The following is a 24,298-nucleotide window of genomic DNA, read 5'->3' as shown; positions in this document are numbered from 1 at the left end:
TGTAACATAAATCACTGTTCAACTGACTCAGTGTAACATAAACAACTGTTCCCCTGTGTAACATATATAATTTCTATAGACTTACCATCATCTCGCTCATCGTCACTCAGCTCTCCTCGAGCAGTATAAAATAAATCAGGAATGAAATGTTTCAATAATTGCTTTATTCTTTGTTTATGTTCTTTTGCTAACCCTGAAATATTACAATAACACATACATCTAACTATCTATGTATCTTTAAAATGTCAAAAGGTAAACAGGGAACACTTATGTGCATCTTCTAATATAAGTCTATCTTTAACATGGCAAAGTGTATGTTGGATCTATTATCTCCCCTATTTCACCAAAACATGGAACACTTCAGTGTATCTTCCAATATATGTTTATCTTTAAAATGGCAAAGTGTGTCAGATCTTGTATCTCCCCTTCCCCATCAAAACATGGAACACTTAAGTGTATCTTTCAATATGTTTATCTTTAAAATGGCAAAGTGTGTCAGATCTATTATCTCCCCTTTCCCACCAAAACATAGAACACTTATGTATTTCTTCCAATATAACTTTATCTTTAAAATGGCAAAATGTATGTTGGATCTATTATCTCCCCTTTCCCACCAAAACATGGAACACTTGTGTATCTTCCAATATAACTTTAATCTTTTAAATGGCAAAATGTATGTTGGAACTATTATCTCCCCTTTCCCAACAAAACCTAGAACTATCTGACTGTCGTTTCACATGATGAAGAATTAATGAAGCTACATCTTCTATCATATACTTATCTCCCCATTTCCCACCATAACCTAGAATTACCTGACTGTCGTTTCACATGATGAATAATTAATGAAGCTGCATCTTCTAACATAGATTTATCTTTATGATGTAAACTTAGATGTGGGTTCCACGGTTCATTACTACTCTCATTATACTGTTCTTGTCGCTGAAATTACAATAAATATTTTGTAACTATAAATTTTCCAAACTCTTTTCGTAAAATCCTGAAATTTCATTTTTTTCCAATGTAGTTGCATAAACATTGTATCTACTTTAATTAATTTTTTTAGCAATCTTTATTAACCAGTTCTATTCAGCTAAGTACTAAGAACAAATATGACAACTATCTAGACAAAACTAAATCTGAACAACCTTGTAATATAAACAAGTAGTTGAACCTGACGTCATCCAAAGTATACATTGACAAAAAATTCTATGTTCAATGGGTATAAAAAATAATTAGATCTATTGAAAAAAAAAAGAATTTTGGCGTACAAAATTTTAAAGTTGAAATTCAATACCAACCTCATCATATATAGTTTCTATTTCATTTAATAAAGCCTTAGATCGCAATGATTTGACATCGTTCTGTTTAAAGTTAATGCCCTGATGATCCAATGATTTAAGATAATATTTTTCATTTTGTTCTCGCCACACTTTATTAAAGTTTTTCTGAGCTTCCCGCCATTCTTCTTCCTTTGCTTTTAATCTGAAATAAAAAAATATATCTGTAACACACTGTAGATGTATTGATACAAAACTTTATCTTTCCAATCTAGAAAACTTAACTGTAGCAGATCAAGATTACCTGTTCATTATAACATTCTTAACAAGAGGCTGTCAGAGAGACAGCAAACCAGATTTATTAATATCTATTCGTTTCCTGGCATTTTTCAATATCACAAGAACCATAATGGATCAACGGTGAAAGGGAAAATCATCAATATCATACTTGACCTTTATTTTGTCATCAGTAACAACATATTTGAATTTTAAAAGCTTTGGTTAAACGGTTGGTGAGTAAATACACGGACACAACTGGAAACACCATTTTTCAATCTTTCAAGAACCATCACTCCTGAACCGTAAAAGTCAAAATCGTCATTATTGAACTTGACCTCCATTTTGTCATCAGTAACAACATATTAAAATTTTTAAAGCTTTGGTAAAACGGTTCATGAGTTAATGCACGAACAGGACTGGAATGCCATTTTTCAATCTTTCAAGAACCATAACTACAGAACCGTAAAAGTCAAAATCGTCATCATTGAACTTGACCTTTGTTTAGTTGTCAGTTACAATATATTTGAATTTTAAAAGCTTTGGTTAAACGGTTCGTGAGTTAATGCACAGACAGGACTGGAAACGCCATTTTTCAATCTTTCAAGAACCATGACTCCAGAACCGTAAAAGTTACAATTGTCATTATTGAACTTGACCTCCATTTTGTTGTCAGTAACAACATATTAAAATTTCAAAAGCTTTGGTTGAACGGTTCATAGGTTAATGCAGGGACAACATATGCCTGCCGCCCGTACATCCCCAAATCAATAACCGACATTTTTGTCCCAAAAATCTGGTTAAAAATTAAACCAGTCAGCTTGTGAAAAAAAAGTGCAATAAATACGAATAATTTTTGATACAGAAATATCAAGATGGGAAATCTCCTTGGAGTGATGCTTTCAGGTTACAATAAACCATTAGATTGCATGGGTGCAGCCATTTTATGAGCATAACATGGTATTCAGAATTAAGAGTAGGGCTAATCCTGATTGGTCGATATGTGCGCCCTTTATTTTTTATTATAAGGAACTTCGTGCATTCTGCATTATACCAAAGGCCAAAAAAAATATTTCTCTTAGCCCTAATGGAAATGAGTTGTATTTTCAACACTAGGACAAGACATAGTTTTTAAAGTGAAAAATTGATTGGCCTGGGAGATAAGTATACAATACATTAAGAAAAGCAACAAGAACCTATATTTTTGGACCTAAAAAAACTGTCCGAATATCTTTTCTGTAATTCTAGCGAGGATTTGTTAAAAGAAAAATCAACTTTCTAAAGTCTGTAGCTCAAAAAAGGCTATCATTGTCGCCTATGGCAAAATAAATTGTTTATTTCAATCTCCAATCCAGTGGAGATAATACAAAGAGAAGTAACTCTTACCTTCTTAGCACTAATGGCACAGCTACAACAGGATTTTTCTTGAGACCATCAATAATATCTGGAGATTTGTCACCATATATCCTGTCAAAAGAAATACAGTTTAAACTATTGGTTTTATACCTCTGTACTGACTGCATAATTGATCATAATTTGTGACTGTGAAAGACCTTCATGTGTAGTCAGGGTCGTTAAAAAACTTGTCGTATCTACCTCCTAGTATATCCAGGTATTTGTTCATTCTTGCTTTTTCAAATTTTTTAGGTTTGATAAATTGGTATACTTCTGTCAATGCTACTTAAACAAAAATTCCTATATAACTGTGTAGAGCTCTGTCATGTGTAATGGAGTCATATATAACTGTGTAGAGCTCTGTCATGTGTAACGGAATTTCTATATAACTGTGTAGAGCTCTGTCATGTGTAACGGAGAAGGTGTAGAGCTCTGTCATGTGTAACAGAGAACTGTGTAGAGCTCTGTCATGTGTAACGGAGAAGGTGTGAAATATCTCCCTTTGCTAGAATACGAGAAGACTCAAAATGAACTATATTACTGTGCAAGAACGGAATACCAAAGTGAAAATATAAATTATATTATGATGATTTAAAGACGTTTTTTCCAACTTACTATACATTTTATAGAAAACTTACTGTATAACAACTTTTCTATGCAAATTTTTCAGAATCTAGAATAACCTAGAAAGACACTCACCTTTGTATAGCTTTTCTATGTAAAACTTCAGAGGATCCACCTAACGTATTGTCTAGACTGACCTAGAAAGACACTCACCTTTGTATAGCTTTTCTATGTAAAACTTCAGAGGATCCACCTAACGTATTGTCTAGACTGACCTAGAAAGACACTTACCTTTGTATAGCTTTTCTATGTAAAACTTCTGAGGATCCACCTAATGTATTGTCTAGAATGACCTAGAAAGACACTTACCTTTGTATAGCTTTTCTATGTAAAACTTCTGAGGATCCAACTAATGTATTGTCTAGAATGACCTAGAAAGACACTTACCTTTGTATAGCTTTTCTATGTAAAACTTCAGAGGATCCACCTAACGTATTGTCTAGAATGACCTAGAAAGACACTTACCTTTGTATAGCTTTTCTATGTAAAACTTCAGAGGATCCACCTAACGTATTGTCTAGAATGACCTAGAAAGACACTTACCTTTGTATAGCTTTTCTATGTAAAACTTCTGAGGATCCACCTAATGTATTGTCTAGAATGACCTAGAAAGACACTTACCTTTGTATAGCTTTTCTATGTAAAACGTCTGAGGATCCACCTAACGTATTGTCTAGACTGACCTAGAAAGACACTTACCTTTGTATAGCTTTTCTATGTAAAACTTCTGAGGATCCACCTAACGTATTGTCTAGACTGACCTAGAAAGACACTTACCTTTGTATAGCTTTTCTATGTAAAACTTCTGAGGATCCACCTAACGTATTGTCTAGAATGACCTAGAAAGACACTTACCTTTGTATAGCTTTTCTATGTAAAACTTCTGAGGATCCACCTAACGTATTGTCTAGACTGACCTAGAAAGACACTTACCTTTGTATAGCTTTTCTATGTAAAACTTCTGAGGATCCACCTAACGTATTGTCTAGACTGACCTAGAAAGACACTTACCTTTGTATAGCTTTTCTATGTAAAACTTCTGAAGATCCACCTAATGTATTGTCTAGACTGACCTAGAAAGACACTTACCTTTGTATAGCTTTTCTATGTAAAACTTCTGACGATCCACCTAATGTATTGTCTAGACGGAATTTAGCTGCTTCCTCAGAGTTCATACGAGACATTTTCTTTTGAACACCTTCTAGCACTTTAATTGTAGATAAATTGGACTCTATAACTATGTCCAACTGTAAAAAAAAATATATATATTTTTTTGGATTTTTATGTTTCAAAATTGATTTGCATTGTATAAAGAACATAACTCATCTCTCATCCCAATCAAAGTTTTATACATGAACATGAATACATCCAAATGCAATTGCAGAAGGTCCACTTCTATTGACACAATTCTTAAAATTCTCATTTATCAAAAAACTTTATATAGATACCTTAACGTCATAGCCACATATTTTCCAGAATGTACAGTTCATCTTTCAGATCTTCTATTTTTGCACGTAAGCATAGAATTTTATAACGTCGTATTCACCTTTAAATCAATATAACAAAAGCCCGAACATAAACTTACTTCAAATCGTTCATCCTCACATCTGTATATATGTTCCTCATACTGTGTTTTCCTCGACGTAACAAACGTAGAGTCTTCTGACCATGATGGGAAAGATACCCATGTATCGTTTAAGACCTGTAAATTGTAATGAGAAACAAGATTAATCTAACATCTCCGCCACAATCAGTAGTGTATTGATTTCTATCAAATGTTTGTAATGATTGACTGATCTGTTCACCAATAGACATGATTGACTGATCTGTTCACCAATAGACATGATTGACTGATCTGTTCACCAATAGACATGATTGACTGATCTGTTCACCAATAGACATGAATGACTGATCTGTTCACCAATAGACATGATTGACTGATCTGTTCACCAATAGACATGATTGACTGATCTGTTCACCAATAGACATGATTGACTGATCTGTTCACCAATAGACATGATTGACTGATCTGTTCACCAATAGACATGATTGACTGATCTGTTCACCAATAGACATGAATGACTGATCTGTTCACCAATAGACATGATTGACTGATCTGTTCACCAATAGACATGAATGACTGATCTGTTCACCAATAGACATGATTGACTGATCTGTTCACCAATAGACATGATTGACAGATCTGTTCACCAATAGACATGAATGACTGATCTGTTCACCAATAGACATGATTGACTGATCTGTTCACCAATAGACATGATTGACTCAGGGGTGTTCACCAATAGACATGATTGACTGATCTGTTCACCAATAGACATGATTGACTGATCTGTTCACCAATAGAAAATGATTGACTGATCTGTTCACCAATAGACATGATTGACTGATCTGTTCACCAATAGACATGATTGACTGATCTGTTCACCAATAGACATGAATGACTGATCTGTTCACCAATAGACATGATTGACTGATCTGTTCACCAATAGACATGATTGACTGATCTGTTCACCAATAGACATGAATGACTGATCTGTTCACCAATAGACATGATTGACTGATCTGTTCACCAATAGACATGATTGACTGATCTGTTCACCAATAGACATGATTGACTGATCTGTTCACCAATAGACATGAATGACTGATCTGTTCACCAATAGACATGATTGACTGATCTGTTCACCAATAGACAGTGTTTTAAAGAATAAACAAGTGAAACTGCGAGATACTGCTCACTGTTGATATTGCCGCCACAGTGGATAATTTTAATAGTGTAAAAATATGCAAGTGTTCGGTAAACAGGATGTTGTTGACTGATGAATCTGAAACTGCATCACACGGTATAGCTCACTTGTCTAAACCCTGAAACAAATTTCAGAAATCCTTGTATTGTAGTTCCTGAGAAAAATGCGACGAAAAATATTCATGGGACGGACGGATGGACTGATGGATGGATGGATAGACAGACAGTGGTAAAACATTATACCCCCCTTTTTTAAAGTAGGGGAATAATTATACAGATTTAGCAGTTGAATCTTTACAAATTTGGCCACCTAAGTTTTTGAGTGGTCCAAAAAATCTAACTACAGCGATAGCTAGCATGTCAGACTTAAGGTTGCAAGTTTGAACCCTGCTATTCAGGAATCTTAATCACATTGTAAATTAGACAAACCTCTTTACACAAAGAAGTCCTCCCAGTACATCTAGGCTGAGGATAAGACTTTGGTAAAGCTCTGTAACTTGTTCCATACTTTTTACATGTTGCATAATCTAAAAATTAAAAAAAACAATAAAAGAAATGTCAATTTTCAACAGTGTCCTAGATATCCCATAATAAAGAGAGCTGCTTAACCATGGCCCATATAGTCCTGCCTTATAATTTATTTCCTAAAGGAATAATTTCTGATTAAGAGTAATTTTTTTCATAGCAAATAAATCATTTAAACTACTGAAAAGGCTTCTACCTTCCCATAATACTATTATTGAAGCTGAAGTACATTTATTTCAATGATTTTTCTGTAAACACGAACAAGCTGTCCATCATCGTACAAGTCTGGTCTAACTTTATTAACATAGAGGTACTCTGGATGACAGAGTAAAACATTCCATATATTTCCATGGCAACATTCACATGGTATTGTACCTTTAGAATCATAAAAGGCAATATTTTCTATTGATAAATGTTCCATTTCCATTGTTAGACCATAAGGCTCTAGTTCCCACTTGGTAATACTTTGTAACATACCTATTTCCATAGCCAGATCACCACTAACTCGTTCCTTTCCAGTGGCTCCCATGGGAATTGATTCTGTAGTTCCACCTGATTCTTTATAACCGAGGAAATCTTTAAACCATTTATATAGTTCTGGATATTTACTGAAAAATTAAAAGTTCTATCACAAATTGAGTTAGTGACTTAGGCCCAAAAAATGTGTATAGTAACAGTGCACTGACCATTCTATCTCCCACCCTGAACCATTCATTGGTACTTGGGAAATAAATAATAGAGTTATCTTTCTTAGAACAAAATGCATGGGGGCAAATAATGTCTTTCCGTATTCAAAAATCTGACTGAAAGTAACAAAACATGTATGATTTTAAATAATTTTCAATTCTATTAAGTAAAAAATGTTTTTTTATAAATTAATTTCAGAATTCTTTGTAAAAAATAAGGCTTACAATATACTAGAATAATGGCTAATAATGATTGTATGATGATTATGTACACTGATCAAAACCAACTCCAATAACTGACAAAACTACCTTATTATTCATCAGAATCATCTTCAATTACAAAACCATGCAAACTACAGGCTTTTTATAGCAGACTATGTGGTATTGGTTTTGCTCATTGTTGAAGGTTATACAATGACCTCTAGTTGTTATTTAACTTCTATATAATTTGGTCTGTGGTTGAGAGTTGTGGTGATTGGAAATTATACGACAACTTCTTATTTTTATATGTGACTTACTTGTCAATAACAATATTCAGGTCAAAATGATGCAAATTTGTTGAAATGTTTGTCAATAACAAAGTTTCAATAAAAATGGTACAGAGTTAGTTAATCATTTGTCTAAAAAAATTCTAAAACTGAGATATAATGAGAAGTTGTTGAAGCAGAATCAAATATTTGGTTCTAGAATGTTTATGTTTCATATACTTTTAAAGGCAATGATAGTACTTGAACCTTTAGGCACAGAATTTCCGTGCTGCATTGAAGACCCACTTGTGGCCTTCAACTGCTGTCTGCTCTTTGGTCGGGGTGTTGTCTGTTTGACATATTCACCATTTCTATTTTCTATCTTATCATATACTTACACAAGAAATGTTTGAACTAATTGCACCAACTCTGATCTGGATATTACTTCCTGGTTAAAGAGAACTAAGCATCGTAAAAAGTTCTCATATACCTCAGGGTACTTCAGTGCTTTACGTACCTACAATAAAACAGTTATCACAATGTTAATACTTGTAGCAATTGAATCATGGATTGTTAGAAAATGACTGGTTATTTTTTTTTTTTAATTTGGTTTCAAGAAAGGAAGCAATTTTTCCATTTGTAAAGGGGCATAACTCTAGAACTGTAAAAGTGACACCACCAAAATTCAAACCTGATCTGAGTTTAGTGGTAATAAGATTGGAAATTTGGTTGAGGTAAACTATAGTTAGAGAATGGAAACCAGTCTTGGGACGTTCGTACAGACAAGGGTAAAACTGAATGCCCTTTATGCTACGGTGGGGACATAAAAATAAAAAAAATAAAGGTTTTATGGAAAATCTCCGACTTTGGTGAATTGTAACGGGCTTACAACATGTTTTCATCATCCCTGAAAACAATTTATAATAATAAAACTATATTGCTGTCATCCCAACAGGGCAGAGGTACATTTATAAGAGACTTTAAAAGTTTAAAATAATGGCCACCTGATCATGTTAAAAAAAAAAAATTAAAGGAATGAACACATTGTTGTATATTTTGCTAAATTTGCAGTATTTTTATACTTAAAAATGATTTTTCCTATATTTTTTATATTTTTTGCATTAAAACAGAAAAGAAAGAAAAGAATCTGAGTGTTGTGCACATGTATTTTGTGTAGTTGTGTACCTTGTCAAAGAAAAGGGGTGGGCGATGTGCACATGTATTTTGTGGTGTTGTGTACCACGTCAAAACTTGAGGCTCTAAAGAGTCTGTGTCGCTCACCTTGGTCTATGTGAATATTAAACAAAGGAAGCAGATGGATTCATCACAAAATTGTGTTTTGATGATGGTGATGTGTTTGTACATGTTACTTTACTAAACATTCTTGCTGCTTAAAATTATCTCTATCTATAATGAACTTGGCTCAGTAGTTTCAGTGGAAAATGTTAGAAAAAATTTACAAATTTTATGAAAATTAATAAAAGTTGACTATAATGGACAATAACTCCTTAGGGGGTCAATTGACCATTTTGGTCATGTTGACTTTATTTTAGATCTTACTTTGCTGTACATTATTGCTGTTTACATTTTATCTCTATCTATAAAAATATTCAAGATAATAACAAAAACAGCAAAATTTCCAGGGGCAGCAACCCAACAACGGGTTGTCGGAATAATCTGAAAATTTCAGGACAGATAGATCTTGAACTGATTAACAATTTTACCCCTTTGGTTTTCCAGTTATAAGCCAAAAACTGCATTTTACCCCTATGTTCTATTTTTAGCCATGGAGGCCATCTTGGTTGGTTGGCAGGGTTACCGGACACATTTTTTAATCTAGATACCCCAATAATGATTGTGGCCAAGTTTGGTTTAATTTGGCCCAGTAGTTTCAGAGAAGAAGATTTTTGTAAAAGTTAACAGACGACACAAGATGACGACGACGGACGCAAAGTGATGAGAAAATCTCACAAGGCTCTTTGGGCCAGGTGAGCTAAAAAGGGGAAGCTGTTGTGTACTTGTATTTTGAGGAGTTGTGTACCTTGTAAAAGAAAGGGGGAGGGTGTTGTGCACATGTATTTTGTGTAGTGGTGTACCTTGTCAAAGAAAGGGGGAGGGTGTTGTGCACATGTATTTTGTGTAGTGGTGTACCTTGTCAAAGAAAGGGGGAGGGTGTTGTGCATATGTATTTTGCAGAGGTAGGACACAGAACTATTATGTACCTTGTCAAAGAAAGCAAACTCAGTAAGTGTTCCATATCTTCCTGCTTCAGCCAATGATATATCCTTCAGGGTACCAGTCTTCTGTTTCTGTAAAATAAGAAACCAGTTCACTAATCAAAGTCATAACAAATTTACTATTACTTTCTTAAAGGTCAAATGGTGTATATGACCTCAATTAAAAATTGGTTCTTACTGTAAAGTTATAATATAAGCATTGCAACATAGAAAATGTACATGAAAGCAGAGCCCATAGTTCGACATACTGCCAACATGGACATTTTCTCATGAGGGTTATTTTTGCCTTTTAGAAAAAAACTTAAAATGCACAAAAATCATTACAGAGCCAAAGGTTGAACAAATAAATGGTACTCATATGAAGACTAACTTGTTTGATGAGTGAATTCAACCCTACCATAAGAAGTTTTTAATTGCAATAATTTTTGTTTTATCATTAACTTCTTACAATATTTTTTAAGTATATAGACCTACCCTTTGTGCTGTTAGCCACTAGAGGGCTGTAGCCATCTATTTAGACCTACCTTTTGTGGTGGCTGTTGGCCACTAGAGGGCCTAAGCATCTATCTAGACCTACCTTTTGTGGTGGCTGTTGTCCACTAGAGGGCCTTCTATGCTGACTGGATTTATTCATCTGACTTTTCATCCCTGGTTTCTTGACTGTAGATGAATGATCATTCCTGACTCCTAGTGCAGAGTCATTCTGTAGCATATTCAACTTGAAATAAAAATTATAATGTCAGAATATTCACTCCTATTTTGAATCATCAAATGTTAATCTGAATATTACAATGACAGAAACATTACACTGCAAGGAATCGGCAGCATATAATTTGATGTAAACAAAGTTTAATCCACATTACTGTAAATTCTGAAATTACTGTTGTGATTTTGTCATCTTAGACTAAATTGTGATTTTTTTTATTTTTTTTTTTTTATTTTTTTTTTTTTTGCGATATTGATAAAAGTCCTGTTTAATTCAAATAAAAAATTTCAAAATGCAAGTTTAAATTATTGCAATTATAACCCAGTCGCATTTTTGCAATAATAATAACATCGCAATAATTTTTGAATTTACAGTATATTGAGGGCAAACGTTACTTTTTGTTGAAACTTAAGACTGCAAATAAACTGATGAAATAATTACAACAATTACTGATATTTTTTTTATATTTCAACCCCCAAAATGGTATCGAGATTAAGAAAGACAACCAAGATATCTATGTCTACCATTCATTTTTTAATGAAATCATAATCTTATTCCCACTAACTATTTCTTTACAAATTATTGTTACTTTGTGGATACTTGATTTGATGGTTTTGGCAAAGTGTAAATACAAGCCTATAGAAAATTGGTATCCAACCATTAAAACTGAATACACAGTAAATCAAATTATCTAAAATGCTATATCTTATTCTATTATCATCTGGGAGATAATTAGTTAATTTTTACATTTTATATCTTATGTTTATTAAAATGGAAACAAAATGGAAACAAAATGTAATAATTACATAGCCTCCATAAGATGAGCCATTGGCATCAGGTAAGAACTGTCCAAACTCTGCTAACAGATCTTCCTGGTTCTGGAATAACTTAGCAACCTGGGAATATACTTCTGCTTCTGTCAGAGGCTTGTAACTTGTCACTATTCCCTATAAATATAAAAACATAAGTATGAATTAGATTCACTTGGAATTCAAAAATAAGCATACCATACTCTATAGTGTTAAATTTAATTATTATGGAATGATAATCAAGGTGTCACATGTGGAGCAGGAACTGAGATCTCACCCATTTATTGGTGGGATTAGTGTTGCTCAGTCTTTAGTTTTCTATGTTGTTTCTTGTGTACTATTAATTGTCTGTTTGTCATATTTTTGAAGCCATGGCTTTCAGAGTTTTAATTTTCGATTGATGAATTTGACTGTTCTCTGGTATCTTTTGCACGTATTTTCTTTTTCAAAAAAAAAAGAAAATGTGGTATGATTGCCAATGAGACAACTGTCCACAAGAGACCAAAATGACACAGACATTAACAACTATACTGTCCACTTTGAATCTGAACTAGGACAAAATGTCTAAAAGGTTATTAATTTACAAAAAATGTACACCAATGCATGAATGACACTACAGAGGCTGCCAATGTAAAAATCCTACAAATTTCAGGAAAATTTTTATGTTCTTCAATTTACAATGTATCATTATCATGATCATTTTCTTAGCACAATCATGATCCTGCTCATCTACTTGGTACAATCACGATCATGATCATTTTCTTGGTGCAATCACGATAATGCTCATCTACTTGGAGCAATCACGATAATGCTCATCTACTTGGTACAATCATGATCATTTTCATTTTCTTGGTACAATCACGATAATGCTCATCTACTTGGTACAATCATGATAACGCTCATCTACTTGATATAATACCTCTTTGAGATTCCTCTGTTCTTTCTGATAAGTGTGAAGTATTTCTAGAAATGCTTTGTAGATCTCTGGCTGTCCATGAAATCGATTCTGTAAATAAATAATAAATTGAGAATAGAAATGGGGAAAAATGTCAAATGAGACAACAACCCAACCAAGAGCAGAAAAAAGGTGAAGGTCACCAACAGGTCTTCAAGCATACATATGAATAAATGGAATAAAGAGACTAAGTTTTGCTTTGATAATATGCACAATATTGTTTGCTGGTAAATCTTTTACTACTTTCTCCCTGATTACAAAGTTAAATATTTATTACCAAGGTCTATTATACCAATACATCTTAAGTCTTTGGATTACAAACAGATCATTTAGAAACTCATGCTTACTTTTATAAAACTTTGGAGTACTCAGATTCAGAAATCAACCAATGAAAATACTTTATTTGGTGTTTCGAGCACAAATTTTGTACTCTTCAGTATTGAAGTTAGTTTTATGACAGAAAGGCTAAAACTTGCTGTGAACTGTCTAAATTCTTTTCTTACATGACCTTTCCCTCGATAGAGACTTATCACTGTATTGTTACCTTCAATAAGTAAATTCAAAAACACTGATTTCACAAAAAAAAATTATCAGTGAAAACTTTCGTAAGTCATGAACATTTCTGTATAAGTTATGATCAATTTAAGTCTTTTTTTGGGAAAGAGCCCCAGGTGCCACAAGGTACATACCATTATTCACATTTCACATGGCTATTGATATAAACATGATAATGTACCTTTATTTTGTTGACATAATTAATTGCATGGTTGAATTCCACTGGTTGTCCAGCCTGCTGCTGCTGTTGTTGTTGGACTGGAGTACTATGCTGGTTACCAGACACAACTGGTTCCTGGTTATGACGAGGTGATTGATGGTAACTATGGTGAGATGACTGGTTGCTATGGTTATGACTGCTAGGTATGTGAGCTGAAGGAGGAACTTTCTACAAAGATAATTACAAATATGTCTCTTTATTCTACAAAATATCCAAGTGACACTGATGAATCTTATGTAGACCAAAAGGTTGTCTGACATACAAGATAATCGGCCTGGTATCTTTGATGAGTATGTTCTAATCAAGATTATTGTACAGATATACATTCCTTTCAACAGACTAACAGAAAATTCCTTTAAAGTGCAATAAAGACATGATAAAACTTAGCTCTCGGTTTCTACTGCATCGAAACCATTTATGCATCAAGGTAATGGTAAATGATATAAATTGTGGGTCACTGAACTTATCATAGTGTTTAACAAATACTTCTTGTTCAAAATACTCAAACATACAAAATAAGACATGAAAATATTTCTTTTTATATAAAATTTTTATAGTTCAATGTTATCCCACTGTCCCAGGTTAGGGGAGGGTTGGGATCCTGCTAACATGTTTAACCCCACCACATTATGTTTGTATGGGCCTGTCCGAAGTCAGGAGCCTGTAATTCAGTGGTTGTCGTTTGTTTTTGTGTAACATATTTATTTTTTGTTCATTTTTTTTATGTAAATAAGGCCGTTAGTTTTCTCGTTTAAATTGTTTGAAAAGGTCATTTCTGGGTCATTTATAGCTGACTATGCGGTATTGTTAAAGGCTGTACAGTGACCTATAGTTGTTAATTTCTGTGTCATTTTGGTTTCTTGTGGAGAGTTGTCTCATTGGCAATCATACCACATCTTCTTTTTTTATATAATCTTACCGAGGAAAGATTGACCGGTCCTGGTGTCATGCCTTGGACTGGGATACATAGAGTTTGTTGTCCTGGCTGGTGGACATTTATCTCATTAGCTTGGACCTCTATCTTATATCCTGGTGGTAGAAATGTATTAAATCCCACGATTAAATCAGGGTGACCTTTAAACAGGTTGGATACACGACTGATGACTCCTGGTGTATCAATTCTACAAGTAAAAACATGTAAGATTATACCACTTATAAATCAAATTTTACTTACAGTCCAGACAATGTTGGTTTTATTTCTTGTTTCTCGTTTTTTATATTGATTAGGGAGTAGGTTTTTCTGTTTGAATGTTTTTAAGGAGCCCTTTACAGCTTGCAGTTCGGTGTGAGACAAGGCTCAGTGTTGAAGACCTTAATTTAACCTGTAATGGTTTACTTTTGAAAATTGTGACTTGGATGGAGAGTTGTCTCATTGGCATTTATACTACATCTTTTATATCTATATAAAAGCTCAAAGAACTTATTTTATTGTAATATGACATGCCGTCTTTAAATAACGCTTTTGATTTCATTTGATACAAGGCGATTCAGTTAAAATAGCAATTGTCCCAAACTGAGTGTAACAGTTGGAAAAGTGTTGTAGTGGTGTCAATACTATACATGTATTTTAGAAATAACAGCCAGCTTAACTTGAGAATCAAAGAGCTTTTGAGCACTGAGGAGTATTACCTGGTAATGATTGCATTCATTTTGCAGTGGGAACTAAAAAATAAATATTTAACATTGGAAGGTTATACTAACAATTGTTCAAAGGAAGATAACTCCAATCTTAAATATTACTTTTACAATGACATCATTGATATATATGCAGATTAGATGTTAAATAGTAGATTCATGCACCACCAATAATTTAATTTTCTTGTCAAGTATGGTTTAATATAAGCATAGTCAATATTTTGTATCTTGAATATCTGAATGTATATATTGCTTATGAATTTATTAAAATTTGATATGATATGCAGACCAGAAAACAATGTGCTTAACCTACTTCGTTTTGTTTTTTTCAAAAGTAGTAGTCACATTTGTAAAACTGATAATTATCAAGCAAGCCCTATAAGGGTTTTGATTACATGAATACAATCTTTACCAAACAATCACTAACAAACACTTTGGTCCTTCTAATTTCAACCAGTGAAATCGTCTCTGCAGTTAACAATATTTACTTACGACTGAGATTTAAACTCTTTCATGATGTCTAGAAAGTCATTATAAACTTGAGGTTGGTTACCAAACTGTAACTTGACCTGGTCAAGGTAGGACAGTGCATCCTCGACCTTTAACCTCTGAAACTGTTGCTGTTGACCCTGAACTTGTGCTGTATGTGCCTGTAATGGAATGACATGATTGTAACAATGTGTTATTTCTTGGCTCAACCTCAAATTTAATCATTTCCTGTTGTAAACAAATAACAAACACTAAAGCTTATTTGTCCTCTAAATACATTTTTAAAACACACAGCCAAATTTCATATTTGTATTTTTTAATCTAATAACGTGATAAATGGAGAATTCTTATAATTGTTTTATTTGAATGTCAATAATTCCTTCATGAAGTCAGGCAACACAAATATCACAATTTGACTTATAGGTACATGTATATAATTTACACTGACAAAAAACACATAAAAAATTACCTCTTAATGAAGCAATGATAGTAGTATGCGTACAAATAATACTTATATGTCAATGATATTCCATGACACCAGTGCTACACAGGAGATAAAACTTTTTATACAAATTTATAGAATATAAAGAGACAATTTACAAAATCAGTCAGAATAATACTAAATGTGATTTTTATTTAATTTTTGCCTCTTCACATTCAAAATAATATCTTAAACTTGAAAATACCTTGATTTTCTCTAAAACACAAGCAGTTATTACAAATGAGCTAAGTCTTATAGAAATCAACCTTGTATGCAAGTTCTCTTACATATGTACATGTACATGACTTTGGATGATTTTGGAACATTAAAAATCAAAATGAAAGATGGTTCTTGGTCTGTTTTGATGGGGTCTTAAATCGACCCAATTTACAAACAGTTACAGACTTTATATAGAGATTTTTAAACTCTGAAATAATTCAGCATATGTATGGATATATATTTGGTTGATTTCTATCACAAACAGAACAGGTATAGAAAATATCCATCTCACTGAAACATCAAAATGGAGTAGAATTATTTAGAAAGCTTTATTGCAAACATGAACCTGACTTCTCCCACAAGTGTAAGGTTAGATGAACACTGGTTAATATTTTATCATGTCATAGTGTTAAAACAGACACACTGTGTGTTAGAAAGTATTTAAGTGTGAAAAGAGACATACTGTGTGTTAGAAAGTATTTAAGTGTGAAAACAGACATACTATGTGTTAGAAAGTATTTAAGTGTGAAAACAGACACACTGTGTTTTAGAAAGTATTTAAGTGTGAAAACAGACACACTGTGTTTTAGAAAGTATTTAAGTGTTATGTTTTAGATTAAGTACAATTTGTCAATTATTACCTTTATGACAGAGAATTATAATGTCTATTTTAACAGATCAGAATGTGAAAGGTAAATTAAAGACTTGTTAGATTAGGCAAAAGTCACATACAAATGAAGAGGATGAGTATCATTTCTTAATTGGTAGTCAAAATTCCATTATATCTTTAAATTGTAGCCCCCTTTCAAAATCACAAGGAATAGTCTGATATTCATCCTCCATTGTATACAGGAAGTTATCCTCCAATCTAAGGGACATAACTCCTCCAAGGGACATAACTCCTCTAAGGGACATAACTCACAGCAGTGTCTTGTTTTGGATCTGTTTGAATGACTATAGCTTTGTGTTTATCATCCTTCAAATAAACAAAACAAGAAAGGTAGAAAAAAAAAAAAGAAATGTCACAAACTTTAAAATTTGTCTTTTTTATTTATACTTCGTATACATGTGTCTCTAAAATAATGTTTGTTTAAGGAGGCAGACGTAGGTTAAGGGAAATAACTCTGAAAATCATCAGTACGTTTGTGTCAGCCATTTTCATAAATGTTTTCTAAGCTTCTTGGATACATAGATTATTTCCAATCTGTTTCAGGTAAATGCTTAAAATTCATTGACGAAACTTGACTTTTACAAACGCATAACTGATTTTAAAGAGTTATCTCCCTGAACCAAGGTCTACCCCCTTAATTTCTTGGTATCACGTGTTTAAAAGATCAATCCTGAATGATAACGTATCAATGGAGAAAATATATAATACACAAAGCAAAGCAATTACAAAATACATGAAACAAAGTGGCTATTTACAGGGAGAATAAGTTTTGTGATCCGTAGATTGTTGGTTTGTTTTGACTTCTTCATAATAAGTTCATATGTATCTGGTCTTCGATTTAATCTTCTATAAAGATTAAATTAATGTGTGACTTATTTTAGAGATTTGATCTTTCTACAAAATTAAAGCAAATAAATCTTAAAGAAATTTCCATAATTACAGTCAAAATAAGTGAATCTCTCCACAACACACAATGGAAATGGGAGATGCTAATGCTTATACAAATATCATTCACTAAAACAGACTAATTTGCTGACTTGAAAGTTTTAAAGTAAGGCAGAAGTTTCAGAGTCAACCAACTGAGGGGACAGGACCATATGAAATGGTTAACTCAACTCTTATGGACAGACAAAGGACAGGTAAAAGATTTTTCACTTGTTTTCCAATCCTAATATTAATAAAGCTGTCATATAATTTGTCATGTTTATATTGTTATTTTCCCATTAAAGTATGGTTTACAGCTAAAAAAAAAATCCTTGAAATAGTTGTTCACCTAAAACTGATCTTATCACAAATAAAAGATGCTGCCTTAAAACACACACTAAGTCTCACCCCCACTTCTTTGTAGAGAAAAGACCAAAAAAGATACATGTTTAATTTCTAAAATATAGACATCATTTTCAGTCATTAGTTTGAATTCATGTATAAAGGCATGCTTACAAGCTAGAGTATAAATAGAAGCAATACAAATTACTGCATGCCAGAAAATAAACTGTCTACCAACGATTTATATAAATAAAATTCACAAAAATAATAATTGCATGTTCTTAATCATAATCCAGCAGCAAACAGTAAGATTCAAGTCAGTTACCATTCTTAACAAAGGTATGTAAATTATCTCCCTTTCCTGGTACACAAAATTATGTAATCTCCCCTTTCCTAAATTAAGTTATCTCCCTTACCCAAATTAACAAAGATAGGTGAATTGTCTCCCTTTTCCTAAACTAAGTTAGGGTAAATGGTCTCCCTTTCCCTAATACACCATATAATGCAATCTTCCTTATCCTAATTAACAAAGATAGGTGAATTGTCTCACTTTTCCTAAACTAAGTTAGGTAAATGATCTCCCTTTCTTGATACACCATATTATACAATCTTCCTTATCCTAATTTACAAAGATAGGTAAGTAGTCTCCCTTTTCCTTTGAACTAAGTTTGGTAAATTATCTCCCTTTCTTAATTGACCAAATTATGTTATCTCCCTTATCCCAGTTAACAAAGCTATGTAAATTGTCTCACTTTTCCTTTGAACTAAGTTTGGTAAATTATCTCCCTTTCTTAATTGACCAAATTATGTTATCTCCCTTATCCCAGTTAACAAAGCTAGGTAAATTGTCTCCCTTTTCCTAAACTAAGTTTGGTAAATTATCTCCCTTTCTTAATTGACCAAATGATGTTATCTCCCTTATCCCAGTTAACAAAGCTAGGTTGAGTAACTTTTTTTTTATTATCTCTAAAAATAAAACCTTGGTTGAAAACAGGTAACTGACTTTCACCTGTGAATAAAGGACTTACCTGAGGAGGCTGAACGACCTGTGGTATGGCTGACTGATTAGGAGTTTGTTGGTGTGCTGGTTGTTGAACTCCATGGTGGGCATTGGGTGCCTGACCAGGGTGCATTCCACCCCCTTGGTTCAATCTTTAAAGGAAAATAAACAAAAGTTTAGAAAATAACTGGCCGAGCCTATGAAGAACTATGATCATAAATGGTTGAAAAATGCAGAAACATTATTAACAAAATTACTCCATTATCTCTTATAAACAAGTAGCAGTATCAAAATGGAGTTGACAATAATGTATCAGTATCAAATAGTACATAATTTCCACCTAAGACCGAAGTAAAGCTTGTCAAGAGTTGTCTCCCCAGAAAACATTGAATTGTCCTGAATAATATATATATCACATTGTTAAATATCATCTCAGTTTCTAATATCTTTAAACTTTACTTACGGGAAATTCTGTAGTGGAAAAGACATGAGGTTATCTCCCCCTTCAAATCTCTGTGCAGAAGGGGCAATAACTCTGGGATATTGTGGTGGTTCTCCTGCTGACACTCGTCTCTGTTGCTGTAAGATAAAGGTTATTAGTTTAAACTATATGAACTACAGGAAGAGTTTACATGTGTATATTACTATTTAAACATTGGGATCAAGTAACATTGTATTGCAGCCACTGTTATGTTGTAAAATCAGTTGTTTTCCCATTTGAATGGTTTTACACTAGTCATTTTTGGGGCCCTTTATAGCTTGCTGTTTTTGGTGCCAGTTAAGGTTCGGTGTTGAAGACCGTACTTTGACCGCTATAATGGTTTACTTTTACAAATTGTGACTTGGATGGAGAGTTGACTCATTGGCAGTCACTCATACCACATCTTCTTATACATGTTATATCTAATGATAACCTTCTCATTACACATTTGGACTAAATCAGTCTGTCCTTAACAAATATAAAATCTTCATCATGAAATGTCTTTACTTTTTGGGGCTAGAGGGTTTGTGGTAAAAAGTTCCAACTGTAAACCAGCATGTCATGTAAAATCTATGTACAGTCAAACCTGTCAATAAAAGGTAGCATATGGGACCAGGGAAAATTAACATTATTAGAAAATTGACATTTAAAATAAGGTCAATACAAAGGTATTTCTACAGCAGAGCCTAGGCATATGACCATTACATTATGACCAATGATTATATGTTTATCGCTATTTTTCTCGTGTTGACGTTGTTACTTTCATTAACGAAGGCATGTGTACCTTTAGTTTCTAGCGATAATTTTTTATATCACTCTACTGTGCTGAGAAAGGAAATTATCAGTCAGTAAGATCGGGGAATTTAGTGAAATAGTCATAATTATAAATATCCAATATTCATAGTATCACTTACCTGCTCGTCAACTCTTCGCTGCATTATTTGTACACACTGTGCAGTTAGGATAGGATGTATACCTGAAAAAGGCGACATTTGTTTTGTATACAATGGTTTGTGTTGCTCAGTCTTTATCTACATGTATGTTGTGTTTTGTGTACCATTATTTGTCTATTTGTCTCCTTTTTGTTTTTAGCCAAGGTGTTTATTTCAATCTAAGAGTTTGAATGTCCCTCTGGTGTCTATTGCCCCTCTTTTATGTCGAGTTTGAATGTCCCTCTGGTGTCTATCGCCCCTCTTTTATGTCGAGTTTGAATGTCCCTCTGGTGTCTATCGCCCCTCTTTTATGTCGAGTTTGAATGTCCCTCTGGTGTCTATCGCCCCTCTTTTATGTCGAGTTTGAATGTACCTCTGGTGTCTATCGCCCCTCTTTTATGTCGAGTTTGAATGTCCCTCTGGTGTCTATCGCCCCTCTTTTATGTCGAGTTTGAATGTCCCTCTGGTGTCTATCGCCCCTCTTTTACGTCGAGTTTGAATGTCCCTCTGGTGTCTATCGCCCCTCTTTTATGTCGAGTTTGAATGTCCCTCTGGTGTCTATCGCCCCTCTTTTATGTCGAGTTTGAATGTCCCTCTGGTGTCTATCGCCCCTCTTTTATGTCGAGTTTGAATGTACCTCTGGTGTCTATCGCCCCTCTTTTATGTCGAGTTTGAATGTCCCTCTGGTGTCTATCGCCCCTCTTTTATGTCGAGTTTGAATGTTCCCTCTGGTGTCTATCGCCCCTCTTTTACGTCGAGTTTGAATGTCCCTCTGGTGTCTATCGCCCCTCTTTTACGTCGAGTTTGAATGTCCCTCTGGTGTCTATCGCCCCTCTTTTATGTCGAGTTTGAATGTCCCTCTGGTGTCTATCGCCCCTCTTTTATGTCGAGTTTGAATGTCCCTCTGGTGTCTATCGCCCCTCTTTTATGTCGAGTTTGAATGTCCCTCTGGTGTCTATCGCCCCTCTTTTATGTCGAGTTTGAATGTCCCTCTGGTGTCTATCGCCCCTCTTTTATGTCTTTTATTAATGTTTCTTTTGTATACAATGTTCATTATTATATTAACACTTATATGTTTTTGTAATACAAATTTTGGTTATGCTTCCTGTCAAATAAAAATTATAAGGCAGTTTGGCAAATTTCTTTCAATTTCATTTACAAAATCAGGAAAATCACATATTTTCCAAAAGCAATCCCAATTTACATTAAAATCGGTTAACCTGTGCCTGGAACTTAATTTATTTCCAAAGAAAAATTCACTTGGTTTGTGTGAAATTTTTTTTTTACACTAATTAGCCAATTGAAATGGATTTTTTTGTACTCTAATGTGGGATTAATTAGAAAACTAGAATTCAGTGATTCTATGATCACATTGCTTGTATAAATAAATAAATTTGAAATTTAAGTTCCTAAATTAAAATCCAATGTCACCTATATTTTATGTTTCATATACATTTTGTTTGTAGCATTATATTTTTAAAAATCTTAAAAGATTTTTTATCACATGGAACAAAAAAATATATATCAAAGTTTAAAGGTAATTAAGGTGAATAACTCTGGAACAGAAATATCAATATCATAAACTTGACACGTTGTTTATGATTGATTGACATTGTGTTATAATTGCCTAAACTTTTGGTCACACAGTAATATTGTTATCATCTGAAAACCAAGGAAATAGAAACTTTTACAGTAAGGGACATAACTCTTGAATGAAACATGTTGAAAATATTCAAAACTAACTTGACCTGTATTTTATAGTGTAAATTATTTCATTCTAAATATGAATACCATGGGATGTGACAGACCAATATGTGTCACCCAGATTTATTTACATTTGTTGTTTAAGCTGTAAAAAACATGTGTTGATTACGATAAAGATTGACAAATTGTTCATGTTGTGCTGAACAAACTGATGTCAGAAAATAAAATGGACAGAAATTCGTAAATTGATAAGACAAAAAGGTCAAAATTAATTTAGTTTAAAATCGTTTGAATTACATAATGAATAGTTCTTAAAAAATCTTTTTATAAGTCAAATTCTTTGTTTTACAATTTATGAAATTGTTCAAAAGCTTTGATGAATGAAAAATAGCCAATTTCAAATCTTGCAATCAATATTATTCCTTAATCTTTGCATAACAACTTAGAAGATATTCAAGAGTAAATCAAAGAACATGTGTTGGTTGGATATTTGACTCATTAACAACATTTTGGAGAGTTGTCTCATTAGCATTCATACCACATCTTCTTGTTTTTACAAGATATATGTATTTTTAACTCATACAGCAATGTATAGCTGGTCATAAGAGAGAAGGGTAGGATCTTTTTCAAGATAAAGGGGTGTTTTTAAACTCGAGATTGATCCTTTTGGGATCTGGGAATTTCATTTTTCCAATTTCGGAATCTAAATATCTTTAAATTCGGGATGTCCGGATTTAGATTTATTTAAATTCGAGATGTCAGGATTTAAATTTCTTAAAAATTCAGGACCTACGAAGTTCATGTTTTTTCAGCCAGGGATTTTGGGATCAGGACCCCTTTGACCCACCCTCATAAGACTACGTAAACAAAGTAACAAAAGCAAAGGGACCAATCAACATCAAACAGTAACCTGAATAAAAGCACATGCTTACAGAAAAAGATGAAGAACTGCTTATAAAACATTACGTGGAAACCTTAAGATAATATTAAAACGATAACGTATTTTGGTGTTTAAACACTAGCTCAATTTGTTATTGACCGTCACTAAAATTTCAACCACAGAAAGGGGGAGAGGGGCAAAAATTTATGTAAAAAAAATCCGTTTTTGTTTTGTTTTATTTTTACAAATGTAACGTTATGTGCTATGTAATATAGTAATTACGTTGAAGGATAAATGCAGAACAAGCAACGCCTTTCCCGCGGATATTTTTAGCACACACTGTTTCATCATGGCCGACATTGGTTTTCAAACATTAGTTTTATGTTTCCACCCAAATTTCAAAATCCTATATTTGTTATAGTTGACCAATAGTGTTTTGTATTGCAATGAAAGCTTACCTTTCCTAACGTATATAACACATAAATCGGAATTTCCTAAATCATTAACAAATTAACATTTTCCACAGCTGTGTATCACCGACGTACTTGTCGGCCGTATAAACAACTGCCTGCCTTCCCCTGTGTGTAATTTTAGTGGACTCGTCCTAACACAACTGTAAAGGTGCGTGTCTCGGTAGTATTTTTATCGATACATGCCCTTGACATCTAAAAAGAGTTAACGTATACAAAATTAGTGATTGAAATAAAAGGTTCATTTACATTTGTAAACTATATGCTTCTATTTCATTATAAAGTAAAACGACCAAAAGACGCGCGCCTGTTTAAATGATAATATATTGGGAATTGTGTTCCGAATGTATACACAAAAAAAAAAAAAAACAACACCTGTGTGAGTCATGACCTAGATACATTTATTCTTCGCGGAGAGAACGTTTTGAAAATTTATTTTTTTATCAATTGTTATAAAAATTTATGTATTCTTCTTTGATTAAAAAGAGCATTAGACGAATACTCATAGTAAATCCTCAGACATTTGGACAAGAATAATTTAAAAAGGTTTCTTTTCATCCATAGACGAGTCC

At 33.2% G+C, this 24,298-nt stretch overlaps 1 protein-coding gene across 5 annotated transcripts in view; it reads right to left on the bottom strand.

Moving 5' to 3' along the window:
- Window positions 1-23,864, bottom strand: part of LOC143052901 (paired amphipathic helix protein Sin3a-like) — a 33,660-nt gene extending 9,796 nt beyond the window's left edge. The window contains exons 1-22 of one of the 5 annotated variants that reach the window (XM_076226058.1): window positions 23,715-23,864; window positions 20,655-20,716; window positions 19,723-19,838; window positions 19,288-19,411; window positions 17,246-17,299; window positions 15,627-15,784; window positions 14,419-14,620; window positions 13,461-13,667; window positions 12,689-12,775; window positions 11,767-11,907; window positions 10,832-10,972; window positions 10,240-10,326; window positions 8,416-8,534; window positions 7,342-7,472; window positions 6,769-6,866; window positions 5,158-5,274; window positions 4,702-4,819; window positions 4,350-4,389; window positions 2,940-3,020; window positions 1,299-1,482; window positions 813-939; window positions 86-193 (exon numbers count right to left, since the gene is read on the bottom strand). In XM_076226058.1, coding sequence (XP_076082173.1) covers window positions 86-193; window positions 813-939; window positions 1,299-1,482; window positions 2,940-3,020; window positions 4,350-4,389; window positions 4,702-4,819; window positions 5,158-5,274; window positions 6,769-6,866; window positions 7,342-7,472; window positions 8,416-8,534; window positions 10,240-10,326; window positions 10,832-10,972; window positions 11,767-11,907; window positions 12,689-12,775; window positions 13,461-13,667; window positions 14,419-14,620; window positions 15,627-15,784; window positions 17,246-17,299; window positions 19,288-19,411; window positions 19,723-19,838; window positions 20,655-20,678 — 2,464 coding nt within the window. In that variant the 5' untranslated portion in view covers window positions 20,679-20,716; window positions 23,715-23,864. Of the gene's footprint in view, window positions 1-85; window positions 194-812; window positions 940-1,298; window positions 1,483-2,939; window positions 3,021-3,803; window positions 3,844-4,115; window positions 4,156-4,349; window positions 4,390-4,661; window positions 4,820-5,157; window positions 5,275-6,768; window positions 6,867-7,341; window positions 7,473-8,415; window positions 8,535-10,239; window positions 10,327-10,831; window positions 10,973-11,766; window positions 11,908-12,688; window positions 12,776-13,460; window positions 13,668-14,418; window positions 14,621-15,626; window positions 15,785-17,245; window positions 17,300-19,287; window positions 19,412-19,722; window positions 19,839-20,654; window positions 20,717-23,714 lie in introns of all 5 variants that reach the window. The other 4 variants (XM_076226059.1, XM_076226057.1, XM_076226056.1 and 1 more) reach the window with 4 other exon arrangements.
- Window positions 23,865-24,298: the final 434 nt, after the last annotated feature.

Source organism: Mytilus galloprovincialis, chromosome 11, assembly GCF_965363235.1.
Source record: "Mytilus galloprovincialis chromosome 11, xbMytGall1.hap1.1, whole genome shotgun sequence".
Classification (NCBI taxonomy): domain Eukaryota; kingdom Metazoa; phylum Mollusca; class Bivalvia; order Mytilida; family Mytilidae; genus Mytilus; species Mytilus galloprovincialis.
The sequence above is the reverse complement of the archived record's forward strand: the minus strand, read 5'-3'. Positions and strand labels throughout refer to the sequence as shown.